Here is a 14,612-nt window from a genome sequence, read left to right on the forward strand (position 1 = left end):
AAGCCTCCCTTCAGACACTCGTCACTCGGTGGCTGATTAATTTCAATGGCTTATTAGACAGGCCTCTCTAGACCCCTTCCCTAGAGGAGAAAGAGGAGGGGAAGTGTCTGCGGTCTTCCCGGTGCTTTGTGCCTTCCAGGCTTGAAAGCATCCCCATGATGGTGCAGCCATCATTCCCCGTGGGGATGGGACGGAGGGAAGAGAAGAGGGGTCTTTTTTGTGAGTTTTTGTTTACCAGGTATTGAACCTAAAATTCCCTTTGACTCCTTCCCCGCTCCCTCCAGCCAGGCGCTGCACGGTAGGCGTTCCACCACCGGCTTCTCCCAGGCCTCCCGACGCCCCCGCACCCCGCCTCGCCCCTGCCCCCACGCGCGCAGGCCCCGGGCCAGGTGGCCGCCGCTTACCCGTGGGCGCGCTGTCCAGGATACGCAGGTCGTAGGCCCCGGAGCAGCGGTAGTTGGCGGCAGTGCCGTTGTCCCACACCACCACCACCTCCTCGGGGCTTTCGAAGCTCCGGACCGTGCCCACATGGCCCTCGCCGCCGTCCTGCTTCCCCCACTTCCAGTCCGGGCCGCGCACGACTCGGGCCCCGACCCCTTCCACCATCACCCGGTTATTCCTGGAGTTACTCATCGGGGCCCGAGCGGTGGGCTCCGCCGCCGCCGCCGCCGCCGCCGGGGGACCCGTGAGGGAGTTGGGCCCGGGCCGGACTCTCGGCGCCGGCGGGGGCGGCAGCGAGCCCCGGGGGACGTGAGAATAACTCACGGGGGCGGCGGCGCGGTCCCCGCCGAGCCCAAAGCCGCTCCCCAGCCGTCGCCGCCGCCGCCGCGCCCCCCGCTCGGACTGAAGGCCGGACTGCAGCAGCTCCGAGGCGGCGGCAGCGGGCGGGCAGAGAGGAGGGGGCCGTGGGCGGGGACTCCCCCGCTTCCTCCGGGCTCCCCGGCCGGGCTACAGCGACGGCCGCCAGGAGACCACGCTCTCCCCCGGCCGAGAGCGCGGGGAGCACAGGGGGCCGGGGGAGGTTAACCCCGGGGAGACGGTGCGGGCGGCGGGGAGCAAGCTTAACTGCCGGCCTATTCTCTCCTCTGCGCTCTCGCTCCGGGGTGGACGCCCGAGCGCCGGCGCCGCCTCCTCCCCCGTGGGCAGTGATGGTACCTGCCGGCGCCCAGCGAGCGCCCGAGCCCAGGGGCCCCCTTCTCTCTGCCGCCGCGCACGCCGCCGCGCTCCGCCCAGCAACAGAGTCTCCGCCGGGCGAGAGCGGCGCCACATCCGGGTACTGGCGCACCGAAGGCCGCAGCAGCACGTTCTCTAAGGGATTAAGACAGGGCTCCTCAGTAACAGTACGGTGGAAGGGTTTTGGAGAGTCGCGCGACTGAAGAAGGCAGAGAAAATCGTTCCCTAAGCGCCTTCCCAAGGCCCTGTAAGGGTACGCATGCGCAAGTGTTGGAAAAGCTAAGGGGCAGACGCCCAGCCCCAGTCTGAGACGATGGAGGGGCGGTTCCCTGGAGTTGTTGCAGATCGGTTGTGCCGCGCGTCGCATTGGCTGTGAGGGAAGGGGCGGGGCAAGGAAGTGCGTCTGGCCGATTTTTAGGTGGGACTGGAGGCAGTGAGGATCCGGATGTGGTCTGGGCTGCTGAAAGCGGGTACGTCTGGTGAGGTCAGTCTTTAAACAAGTTGTAGAGTACCTGGATGTACTAAGTGTGAATTTGGGATTACATAACGTTTTAGTCTTTTTGCTTTTAATTTTTATTGGAGTATAGTTGATTTACAATGTTGTGTTAATTTCAGGTGTACAGCAAAGTGAATCTATTATATATATACATATATCTACTCTTCTTTAGATTCTTTTCCCATATAGTCCATTACAGAGTATTGAGTAGAGCTTCCTGTACTATAACAGTTGGTCCTTATTAGTTACCTATTTTATATATAGTAGTGTGTTTATGTAGTTTTCTTTTTTAACGGGGTGGGGAACAGGACAGATTATGACACAGATTAAGGGCAACCTGTATTTCTGTATATGTAAATAGAAAGTATTTCAGACCACAGTGGGTAATTAGTGATGTGTTTTTAAACTGAGCAGAATGTTACTGAATGATGTGTCTTGCCTTTATGTGGAGTCAGGGTGGTGAGTAGACTCCAAACAGCACAAGCTCCTGGGAGAGACTTTACAAGCATATTGCCCATTTAACAACATCTTGCCCATCCATTACATAATTCGGCCCCCAATCACAGAGTGGTTTCTGGCTGGTATTACTTAAATGACATCATGGTGTGTAGGATTTAAAATCATTTGTTCACCGCCCACACGGATGCATCGTTAGCATACTGTTGCTTTTCCTGAGAGTCAAGGGAGCAAGGAATACTCCAGCATTATCGAATAATCAAGTGGAAAGAAAGGGGGTGTTAAAGAGTAACCAGTGGAAAAAAAAAAAGAGTAACCAGTGAATGATTATGTAGTGAAATAAATGTTCTTAATTTTTCATGTCAGTGAAACAGGAAAATACCAGTATGGAATCCCAAAGGCCAAACAGAGCTTAGTTTAGAAACTAAGCAGTTCAAATATTTGTTCAAAATAGGCAGCCAAATATGTACTCTATTTCAAAGCATTTTCACCCTGGAAGTGTTAAATGTGCTATTCTTTCTCTGCCAACTCTTTCTTTTCTCTCTGGGTTCTTTTCTGGTTTCCTTCTTTTCTTGTTCACCAGTTAAATTGATCACATGCATTAATAACTTGATAAAAGATTTTTAGAAAAAAAATATAGCCACTGCACAAGTTATACTGTGGTTGACTTTGTAAAGTAAGCTAACTCGAGAAAAGGCCAACTGAGATGATAAGACAATAGTGCAACCTTGCATTTTACATCAAACCCAGTTTATTGATAATGGCTTTCCATATGTTTGATTGTGTTTATCTCACCCAGGAGTTTTATACTTATGAAGACATCATCTCATATTTAGACAGGCTTTTATTCTCAATACCAGAGATTTGTTATAATAACTTAGAATTTTATTTGTCCTTAAAATGGAAAAGGATCTTAAGAGGTGATCTAGCCCAATGGTTTTCTTTTCTTTTCTTCCCCCATCCCTTCCCCGCCGCTTGACAAATCCTCTGTTCTTACCCTGACCTGTAACAGGAGCTAGGCGCTGTAGATGAATTCAGGAATTCCCCGGCGGTCCAGCAATATAGCAAGGCTGGTACCTGCCTGTAGTCTTCCCTTCCTCCTGCCTTTGCAGGGACTCTGCAGAAACTCATCAAAACCTCTGGAATACCACTGAGCACAATTAATCAAATTAACCTAATCCACATATTTGATAAGAAGAAAATGAGGCCAGCACTGATTAAGTAATTTGTCCAGGATTTCAGAGGAAGTTAAGAAAAAAGCAAAAACTATAACCCATATAATACTGGATGAATTTATGTATATTAAACAGTCTCTTATCCATCCATCCCCTTATTAAACACATTGTGAATTTATAACACTATCATGTTACCAAGACTATTTCAAGGCCCTTAAATTAATTCAGTTTGCCAATGGTCTCTAAATATTTTTGATCATACATCCTTTCAGTACAAAATTTTTGAACACGTACTTCCAATATGTGTACTTATTAATGTATAACTTATATATGTATTAGCATGTTACATGTTATATAATATACTCAAAAATAGAAATTACAAGAGGATAAGATACCAAAGAAATAGGAAAGTTTTCATACTTTCTTCCTTCACTCCAATAGATCATCTCCTGCATCCCTGGATGTTTAAATTAGTATTCTCCAAAGTAGACACACCACAATAACAAGCTCATAATTACAGGAAATAGATTGGTGGTTGCCAGAGGCAGTGATTGGAGGGTGGGTGAATAGGGTGAAGGAGGTCAAAGGTACATACTTCCAGTTATAAAATAAATAAGTCATGGGGATGTAATTACAGCATGACGACTATAGTTAGTAATACCATATTGTATATTTGAAGGTTGCTACAAGAATAGGCCTCAAGGGGCTTCCCTGGTGGCGCAGTGGTTGAGAGTCCGCCTGCCGATGCAGGGGATACAGGTTCGTGCCCCAGTCCGGGAAGATACCACATGCCGTGGAGCGGCTGGGCCGTGAGCCATGGCCGCTGAGCCTGTGCGTCCAGAGCCTGTGCTCTGCAACGGGAGAGGCCACAACAGTGAGAGGCCCGTGTACTGGTGACAGATGTTAACTTATTTTGATGATCATTTTGCAATATATACAAATATCAAATCACTAAGTTGTATACCTGAAACTAATATAAGGTTGTATGTCACTTATACCTCAATAAAAAAAGAGCCTGGGAAATGAGAAGGGGGAAAATAATTGGTCTTATGCATAAAAAGTGTTGCACAGGACTTCCCTGGTGGTGCAGTGGTTAAGAATCCGCCCTCCAATGCAGAGGACTCGGGTTCGATCCCTGGTCAGGGAACTAGGTCCCACATGCATGCTGCAACTAAGGAGCACACATGCCCCAACTAAGACCTGGTGCAACCAAGATAAGTTAAATAAATAAAAATGAAAAATACATAAGCATTTTTTTTAAAAAGTGTTGCACATTGAATTATATCCTCCAAAAAGATAAGCCCTGATGCCTATGAATATGACCTTATTTGAAAAAAGTGTTTGTAGATGTAATCAAGTTAAGATAAGGTCATACTGGAATAGAGTGGGCCCTGAATCCAATGACTGGTGTCCTTACAAGGGAAGGGAAAAGGAGATTTGGACACACAGACATGGGGACAAAGGCCACGTGACAACAGTGCTTCTGTAAGACAAGAATGCCAAGGATTGCCAGCAACCAGGAATGAGCAAGGAAAGATTCTTCCCTACTGCCTTCAAAGAGAGGGCACAGTCCTGACAACACCTTGATTTTGGACTTCTAGGCTCCAGAACTGTGAAAAAATTAATTTCTGTTGTTTTAATCCACAAAGTTTGTGATAATTTCTTACAGCAGCACTTGGAAACTAATACAACAAGAAAGGAAGAAAATAAGCATAGCTGTTATTGTCCTCATTTCTGTTACTGCTCACAATACCATAGTTGATATTTATAACTCCGTCTTTCCATTACACAGCCCACATTTCCTTCTCCCTCTGCCAACATGTCAACTGACTGTAGTCCCATACCTGGCAGGTGGTCCAAATCTTCATTTTTGAAGGACTTCACTCAGTTCTTAGTGGGTTGTTGTACTGTGATAATTAATTTTATGTGTCAACTAGACTGGGCCACAGGGTACCCAAACATTTGATCAAACATTACTCTGGGGGTATCTGTGAGTGTATGTGTGTCCAGATGAGACTAACATTTGAATCAGCAGACTGAGTAAAGCAGATTTCCCTCCCTAATATGGGTGGGCCTCTTTTAAACAATTGAAGACCTAAATAGAACAAAACGTCTGAATAAGAGGGAACTTCTCCTGCCTTACTACTTGAGCTGGGACATTGGGTTTTTTTCTGGCCCTGGACTCAGCCCAAAACATCAACTCTTCTTGGGTTTTGAGTCTCTGGACTTTTCGACTGGACCTTACACCTGTCATCAGCTTTCCTAGTACTCAAGCCTTTGGACTCAGACTTCATGCATTAGCTCTCCGGCATCTCCAGCTTACCAACTGAAGCTCTTTGGGCTCCCTCAGCCTCCATAATCCATGAGCCAATTCCTTATAGTAAGTCTTGTCATTATATGTAAAGATGTGTCCACTTACATATTATCATACATTAATAATATATTTTATATATTTGTATATATTATATATATGAAGATGTGTGTGTATACATGTATACATCCTATTGGTTCTGTTTCTCTGGAGAACCCTAACTAATACATGTAGTCTACTATTAAGTTTTACTAGAACATAAATGAACTATTCCAAAATGTACCCCCAAAGAATCTCTAGGTTCCAAACACAGTCCTTTCTTAACCTTTTCGGTAGCAAGAATCCCATTTCCACTCAATAATTGGGACCCATCCCTCAGTCAGTACAGTTAACTCTCTTCTCTGCTTGTTGGTTTAGTGATTTGAAAAACCCAAAATGTTCAAGTGTCAGTCTCAACCTCCAATTCAGTGGAAATATTTTGGTATCCTCTGGTGGAAACACTCCTCACTTGGGAAATAAGTTCTTATAACCAGTAAAACACACAGGTGTAGAAATAGGAATCAAAACATTTTTTCCAGGGTGGTTATCTACTACTGTAAGAATGAAAAGAGCCATGTCAACCCCTTGATTCCTGAACCTGTTGATTATGACTATGGGAGCACCATCTATTGGTCACATGTTCAAAGCACATATCTCAGTTGGTGTTCCATGGTCAGGCATTTAGTTTCAACCACAACCTAGAAGAAAGCAGGAGCTATTTCTCAAAGGGAGAATACTTATTGAAAGAAGAGGGCATAATTTTGAACTAAACCCTAGAGTTTTGCACTGGGATTCTACTATCAACATCTGACAGAGGATTCATATTGTATGACAGTCTGTCACAGACATGTAACAATATGGGCCTTGCTGGGTCATATGGCCCACATGACAGAGAAGCTTGCCCTGCAGTCTGGGCCTGCTTCAGAGTTTTCTCTTATTTTAGGAACTACTCAAAACTGGCTTGTACAAAGCAATATAAATGTGATATATCTTGTCTCTAAAATACAAAAAGGTTCAAGTGTTTTTACCTCTTTCTTAGCAGCTAAAGGTACAATTTGCCTTTTATTTTACAGAGGATATTCTGATATGCCCCAGACCACTGGACTCCTGGCAACTTTATCAAAGTGATAGGATCTAAATTTTCCTAGATTATCTGCCGTCCATTGGTATTCACGTGTCTTACTAAGGCATCTAGAGTTCTTGACACTTCTGGCCCACCAAGTCAAATCAATAGAATGTCCTCACTGTAATGGACCAGCGTGATATTCTGTGGGATGGTAAGGGAATCAAGGTCTCTACAAACTAGATTATGACAGAGAGCAGTAGACTTTACATAGCCCTGAGGAAAGACATTGAAGATGTGCAGCTGCTCCTGCTAGATGAAAGCAGTATGTTTGTGATGATGCCTGTCAAATTGTACTGAGAACAAAGCACTTTGTAGATCAGCCATAGCTGGAGCTACACATTGATATGCTCCATTAGAGAGACCGCATCTAAAAACAGTAGCTACAATTGAGTCACCACCTGATTAAGTTTGTAATAATACACAAGAGCCATCTTCCTTTGCAGGCTAAAGAGCAACTTAAATGGTGGGGGGGGGCGGTGATAGGAATTACTCTCCCTGCATTTTTCAAGTCTTCGATGTTGTACTTATCTCTGCAACTCCCCTGGGGTGTAGTTTGCTTTTGGTTTATTGTTTGATAAGGAAGGGCAGTTACAGGACTTCCATTTGGACTTTCTTACTATTATGTTTCCCTCCACAGATGAGGGAGCCAATATGCATATTCTTCCAGTAGCCAGGTATGTCTGTTCCAACTATGCATTCAGGAACTAGGGAACTAACCATAGTTAGTTCCCTGAAATCATTGTGCAGTGTGCTAGAGCCAAAACTGGATTAACCACGTGACCTCCGTAAGCTACCACTCTGACCAATGGATTCCATTGGCTACTTGGGTGCCCACAAGGATTGGCATACTCGTAGCCAGTATATAGAGACTCCTAAAAGAGAAATTTCCCTTTCCCTAGTGCCCATTCACTCTGGAAAATGGCTGCTGGTTTTGAGGGGGGAGAAAAAAAAGGAAGGAGAGTTATAGGATACATTTTTGGCTGTGTCACAGGGCTTTCTCAAGAAGACCCAACCTCTTCTCTATTCAAGAACCTGTGAAATGGCGTATATCCACACACTGGATGAAAGGCCGTGGCTCTTCACTGTGGTGACTCAGGTCTATGCCTACCAGAGCTAGAATCTTTCTGATTGTATAGATCTAAAGGTATTTAAGTGAGGTGCCCATCTATTTAATTCACTGTGATTAAGCCACCACCATGGAGCTATGTGAGTTAAAGCATTCTGACTGCCACTCTGGTCCTATTGGCCCATCTTAGTATCTGCGTTCACTTAGTCTCTGGTGGCTAAGCACTGACACCTGGCCTGTTACTGTGGCTTGAAATCAAGGAACCTATTTAAATGGTGAAATCTCCCACCATCAACCTATAGATGACAGCCATCAGTGAGCTTTTTAAAGATGCTTTTTGGCCTCTCAACCTACTGAAAATAAGCCACCATTATCAACCAATCTGCTGCTTGAACTACACATTGTATATGAAAACTCTGGAAAGTGCTCCCATGTTAAATTCATCCCAGTCCAATGTTAAGTTCTGCTTTTTGTTTTTTGTCAGGCACTTGGAGAATCCATTCCCTATATATTCTCAGGTCTCTGACAATATAAATTTGAAAAATCGTGCAATTTGTGGTGGGGGTGGGGATGGCGCTTATGATCTTTCTTCTCCCAAGTCAGAGGACGAACTACTTCAGATGAATTCACTACAGGGTCTTCAATAAATAGAAAGCTAGTCTCCTGAGACATGGGGAAAAGGAGTATTTTGGTTGACAAAGAAAGCTCAGAGGAATGAAATGCACACAACCACTTGGATGGATCTCAAGGACATTATCCCAAAGGATTACATACTGCATAATTCCATGTATATAACATTCTTAAAGTGACAAAGTTATAGAGAACAGATCAATAGTTCCCAGGGGTTAGAGCTGAGGGAAGGGTATGACTATTGGGGGCAACACAAGAGTTTCTTTGCGGTGATGGAACAGTTCTGATTCCTGACTGTGGTGATAGTTACTTGAATCCACACATACAATAAAATTTCATAGAACTATACACTCAAAAAAAAAAAGGAGGGTATGCAAAAACTGGCAAAATCTGAATAAAGCCTACATCTGAGTTAATAATACTGTATCAATGTCAGTTTCCTACTTTTTACAAGGTACTATGTTTATGTAAGATATCATTGGAGGAAACTGAGCAAAGGGTACACAGGAATTCTATACTATTTTTGCAACTTATTATGAGTCTTAAACTTTTAAAATAAGAAGTAGAAAGAAAAAGAAAGAAAGAAAGAATGAATGAATGAAAGAAAGGAAGGAAGGAAGGAAAGAAGGAAGGAAGGAAGGAAGAATCTAAGGGGGACATGAGGGTTCAAGTTTCTCAGATTTGTCTGAATCCAAATGCCTTCATTCTAAGTCTCAGGGTTCCAATCTATGCCTACAGAAGGGGTTCTGGGTCCTCAATGATACTGCACTGATGAGTTAACCAATCCTGGTACTTCCTTGTTTTTTTGCTTCTAGACTTCTTTTATATGAAAACAAAAATGTCCTTCTTGTTTAAGTTGTTTTCAGATCCTTCTTGTTTATTTTTTTGTTTTGTTTTGTTTTTTTGGCCGTACGCGGGCCGCTCACTGTTGTGGCCTCTCCCACTGCGCAGGCTCCGGACGCGTAGGCTCAGCGGCCGTGGCTCACGGGCCCAGCACCTCCGCGGACCGGGGCACGAACCCGTGTCCCCTGCATCGGCAGGTGGACTGTCAACCACTGCGCCACCAAGGAAGCCCGTTTAGTTGTTTTTGTAACTCAAAGCTGAAAGCAGTCCTAACTAATTCAAGTTCTTGACTCATAATTAGATATAATACATTAAAATTTTACTCTCTAGTGATTTCCATCCTCTTCCTTCCTAAAATTATTTTTTCTAAACAATCAAAAGAATGTTACATTAGTTGGACCTTTTTATTTCAAAAGACAAAAAATTCAACTCAAATTGGCTTAACCAAACGGGGAAATCTCTTAGATCATATAACTGAAAGAAAAAAAGAAAAAGATGTTCTAGTTTAATATGCATGTTTTGGCTTAGGAGCTCAAACTACACCTTTAGGATTCAGGTTTTCTCCATTTCTCATTTCTGCCTTTCCTTTTCTTGTCTTCCTTTATAGTCTACGTGGCCTCAAGCTCCTGGCTTCATTCATCCTTACTGCTAGAAGTTCTAGCAGAAAAGAGGTTCCCCGCACCCTCCCAACACTCTCAGCAAGTCTCCTTGTGAGAGAGTGACTCTGAATGGAAAGTGTACCTATCCTTGAATCAAACTCTGAGGTCATGATAGGCCTGGGTTTCATGTCACTCTTGTTAGATGGGGTGTCAGCTCTACCCAAAGCAGTTGGTCTAGCAGTAGAAGCAAGGATACCAGTGCCAAAGAAAGTGGAATAAGAAAGTGGAATAAATGCTCGAGAAAAAAAATATGTTTTGGAAAATGAATACTAACGACTACGTTGGAACATATCATGCAATGCTTGAGCTGAAATTGTTTGAATTCTGAAACAGATTCAGAGGAAATCATCTGACATTTTAGACAGTGTCAACCTTCTGAATAGAAACAACGTGGTAGAATGAAACGAGCACTGAAATGAAGAGACTGGTTCTAGCTAATGCTGAGGCTTGCCAGCTCTGTGAGCCTCAGAAAATCACCTAACTTCTCTGATCCCAGTTACTTCACCTGTAAGATAAAGGCATTAATAATATTTGTACATATAATGGTTCTTGGTTCATATTTTTAACACATCCCAACATGCTTAGGTTTCAGAAGCGCCAAAGTTTGGTGTCTAAGGAGTCACTGCAAGCATTTCTGTGGCCAAACTTGTCAGAAACGCAAGCCTATAGGGGCCATAATCTTTGACATGCGTGCCATGCTGGCTCTTGAAGGCACTCAGAAGTAGGGACAGTATCAGCCCACACACCTGTTGCCTGTCAGAATCCGTCTTTGGGAGCAGAGGCACACTTGCATCATCCCCACATCTCCTCCAATCCCAGCCAACAAACAGCGCTTCTTTTCTTTTGTCCTTCCAAATTAGATTCACCAACCATGAGAACGTGATATGTAATGTAAGAAGACTCTCGTGACATCTTAGATTTCTTTTTTAATTAATTAATTAATTTATTTTTGGCTGCGTTGGGTCTTCGTTGCTGCGTGCGGGCTTTCTCTAGTTGTGGTGAGTGGGGGCTACTCTTCATTGTGGTGCGCAGGCTTCTCATTGCGGTGGCTTCTCCTGTGGCGGAGCACGGGCTCTAGGCGTGTGGGCTTCAGTAGTTATGGCACGTGGGCTCGGTAGTTGTGGCTCACGGGCTCTAGAGTGCAGGCTCAGTAGTTGTGGCACGTGGGCTCGGTAGTAATGGCTCACGGGCTCTAGAGTGCAGGCTCAGTAGTTGTGGCACACGGGCTTAGTTGCTCCGCGGCATGTGGGATCTTCTCGGACCGGGGCTTGAACCCATGTCCCCTACATCAGCAGGCGGATTCTTAACCGCTGAGCCACCAAGGAAGCCCTGTTTTGTTTTGTTTTGTTTTGTTCCCAGGAAGATGAGAGAGCGATCCTTCCCTCCCTGTTGGCATGTGTTCAGATGCTCAACATATAAATTCCAGCAGTTCCTCGTGCTACCATGAACCCTTTTGAGTCCTCTCAGGTATTCCATCACAGAAAAGGTTGCCAACTGAGAGTGAGTGCAATTATAATTCCTAGTGCTAAACCATACAAACTTTCCCTTATCTATTACTTCTCTACCCCCAAGATCCACCACACTTACAACATTTCACAGGGATATTCTGATGGGAAGATGAGAGATGGGTGATGGTGATGGTTGCATAACAATCCGAACACAGTGAATGCCACTAAAGTGTGCACTTAAAAATTGTTAAAATGATAAATGTTATGCTATGTATGTTTTGACACAATAAAAAGAAAATGAAACAAGAATTACAATATGATCCAGCAATTCCACTCCTAGGTATATACCCAAAGAAACTGAATGCATTCACTCAAACAAATATTTGTATGACAATGTTCATTGCAGCATTATTCACAATAGCCGAAAGGTGGAAACAATCCAAGTGTTCATCAACAGATGAATGGATAAACAAAATGTGGTATATACATACAATGGAATATTATTTAGCCATAAAAACAAGTGAAGTTCTGATGCTAGAACATGGGTGAGCCTTGAAGACATTATAATAAGTGAAATATGCCATACAGAAAAGGATAAATATTGTATGACTCCAGTTATATAAGGTACCTATAATAGTCAAATTCACAGAGATAGCAAGTAGATTAGAAGTTACCAGAGAGGTTGGTGGAAAGGCAATGAGGAGTTATTGCTCAGTGGTTACAGAGTTTCTGCTTGGGGCAATGAAAAAGTTTTGGAAATGGAAGTGGTGATGATTGTGCAACATTGAAAATGTAATTAACGTCACTGAATATGACACTTAAAAATGGTTAGGGACTTCCCTGGTGGTGCAGTGGTTAAGAATTCACCTGCCAATACAGGGGACACGGGTTCGAGCCCTGGTCTGGGAAGATCCCACGTGCCATGGAGCAACTAAACCTGTGCGCCACAACTACTGAACCTGCGCTCTAGAGCCTGCAAGCCACAACTACTGAGCCCGAGTGACACAACTACTGAAGCCCGTGTGCCTAGAGCCCATGCTCCTCAACAAGAGAAGCCATGCAATGAGAAGCCCATGCACCGCAACGGAAAGTGGCCCCCGCTCGCCACAACTAGAGAAAGCCTGCATGCAGCAACGAAGACCCAACGCAGCCAAAAATAAACAAATTAATTAATTTTTTTAAAATGGTTAAAGTGACAACTTTTGTTATACATATTTGACCACATATAATACATATAATGACAGCACATGTATTTCTACATAAATATGTATTTATTTATAGTTTTTTAAAATTTATGATGTAGTATACTAAAAACCATTGAATTGTACACTTTAAGCCCTGTAATTGTATGGTATATGAATTATACCTCAGGAAAGCTGTTTTTAATGCTATTTATTATTTTGTTTTTGTTTGTTTGTTTTTTGGCCATGCCACATGGGTTCTTAATTCCCTGACCAGGGATTGAATCCGTGCCCCCTGCAGTGGAAGCGTGGAGTCTTAACCACTGGACCACCAGGGAAGTCCCTCAGTAAAGCTGTCTTTAAAAACAAGGCAGAGATTGACTGAATGGATAAAAAATAATTACAAAACATGATCCAACCATACGCTGTCTAAGAGATTCACTTTAGTATCAAAGATACAGGGCTTCCCTGGTGGCGCAGTGGTTGAGAGTCCGCCTGCCTATGCAGGGAATGCGGGTTCATGCCCTGGTCCGGGAGGATCCCACATGCAGCGGAGCGGCTGGGCCCACGAGCCATGGCCGCTAAGCCTGCGCGTCCAGAGCCTGTGCTCAGCAACGGGAGAGGCCGCAACAGTGAGAGGCCCGCGTACTGCAAAAAAAAAAAAAAAAAAGATACAAATAGATGGAAAATGAAAGGATGGAAAAAATATATTCCATGTGTATTAGTTCTCTATGACAAATTACCACAACCTGGGTGGCTGAAAACAGTGGAAATTTATTCTCTTGCAGTTCTGGAGACCAGAAGTCTACAATAAAGGTATCAGCCAGATTTGTTCCTTCCAGTTGCTGAGGGAAAATCCATCCCATGCCTCTCTCCTAGCTGCTGGTGGCTGCTAGTATCCTTGGTATTCCATGGCTTGTAGATACATCACTCCAATCTGTGCCTCCATCTTCACATTGCCATCTTTTCTGTGTATCTCTCAAATATCCCTTTCCTTTCTCTTGTAGTGTCATCTATCATTGGATTTAAGGCCCACCTTAAGACCAAGATGATTTCATCTCAAGACCCTTAACCCAGCTGCATCAAAGACCTTATTTTCAACTAAGGTTACATTCACAAGTATCAGGACTTAGACATATCTTTTTACAGTCACTATTCAACCGACTGCAACATGCAAATAGTAACCAAAAGAGAGCTGGGTAGCTAGATTAATAGCTTAAAATAAAAACTTTAAGTAAAAAATTGTTACAAAAGACAAAGAAAGACATTATATATTGATAAGAAGGTCAGTCCTTCAAGAAGATATAGCAGTTATAAACATATATCCACCTAACAACAGAGCCCTAAAATATATGAAGCAAAAACTGGCAGAATTGAAGGGATAAACAGCTCTACAATAATAGTTGAAGACTCCAATACGCTATATCAGTAATGGATGAACAACCTCACAGAAGATCAATAAGAAATAAAGACTCAACACTATAAGCCAATAGACCTAACAGACATCTATAGAACACCCCACCCAACAACAGCAGAATACATATTCTTGTCAACTAAACATGGAAATTTCTCCAGGATGGACCATATGTTAAGCCACAAAACAAATCTCAATAAATTTAAAAGACTGAAATCATACAAACTATCTTATATGGCCACAATAGAATGAAACTAGAAATTAGTAACAGAAGGGAACTTGGAAATTTGCAAATATGTGGAAATTAAACAACACACTCTTTTTTTTAAAAAACATCTTTGTTGGCGTATAATTGCTTTACAGTATTGTGTTAGTTTCTGCTTTATAACAAAGTGAATCAGCTATATGCATATGTATATCCCCATATCCCCTCTTGCATCTCCCTCCCACCCTCCGTATCCCACCTCTCTAGGTGGTCGCAAAGCACCGAGCTGATCTCCCTGTGCTATGCGGCTGCTTCCCACTAGCTATTTTATATTTGGTAGTGTATATATGTCCATGCCACTCTCTCACTTCGTCCCAGGTTACCCTTCCC

The 14,612-nt window shown here is 43.5% G+C and overlaps 1 protein-coding gene across 1 annotated transcript in view; it reads right to left on the reverse strand.

Annotated features, from left to right (window-relative positions):
- The window catches only part of MIB1 (MIB E3 ubiquitin protein ligase 1), a 113,233-nt gene extending 112,600 nt beyond the window's left edge, over positions 1-633 (reverse strand). Inside the window, exon 1 of the mRNA XM_065889712.1 lies at positions 405-633. Coding sequence (XP_065745784.1) covers positions 405-633 — 229 coding nt within the window. The remainder of the gene's footprint in view (positions 1-404) is intronic.
- Positions 634-14,612: the final 13,979 nt, after the last annotated feature.

This window comes from Phocoena phocoena, chromosome 13 (assembly GCF_963924675.1).
Source record: "Phocoena phocoena chromosome 13, mPhoPho1.1, whole genome shotgun sequence".
NCBI classification, from domain to species: domain Eukaryota; kingdom Metazoa; phylum Chordata; class Mammalia; order Artiodactyla; family Phocoenidae; genus Phocoena; species Phocoena phocoena.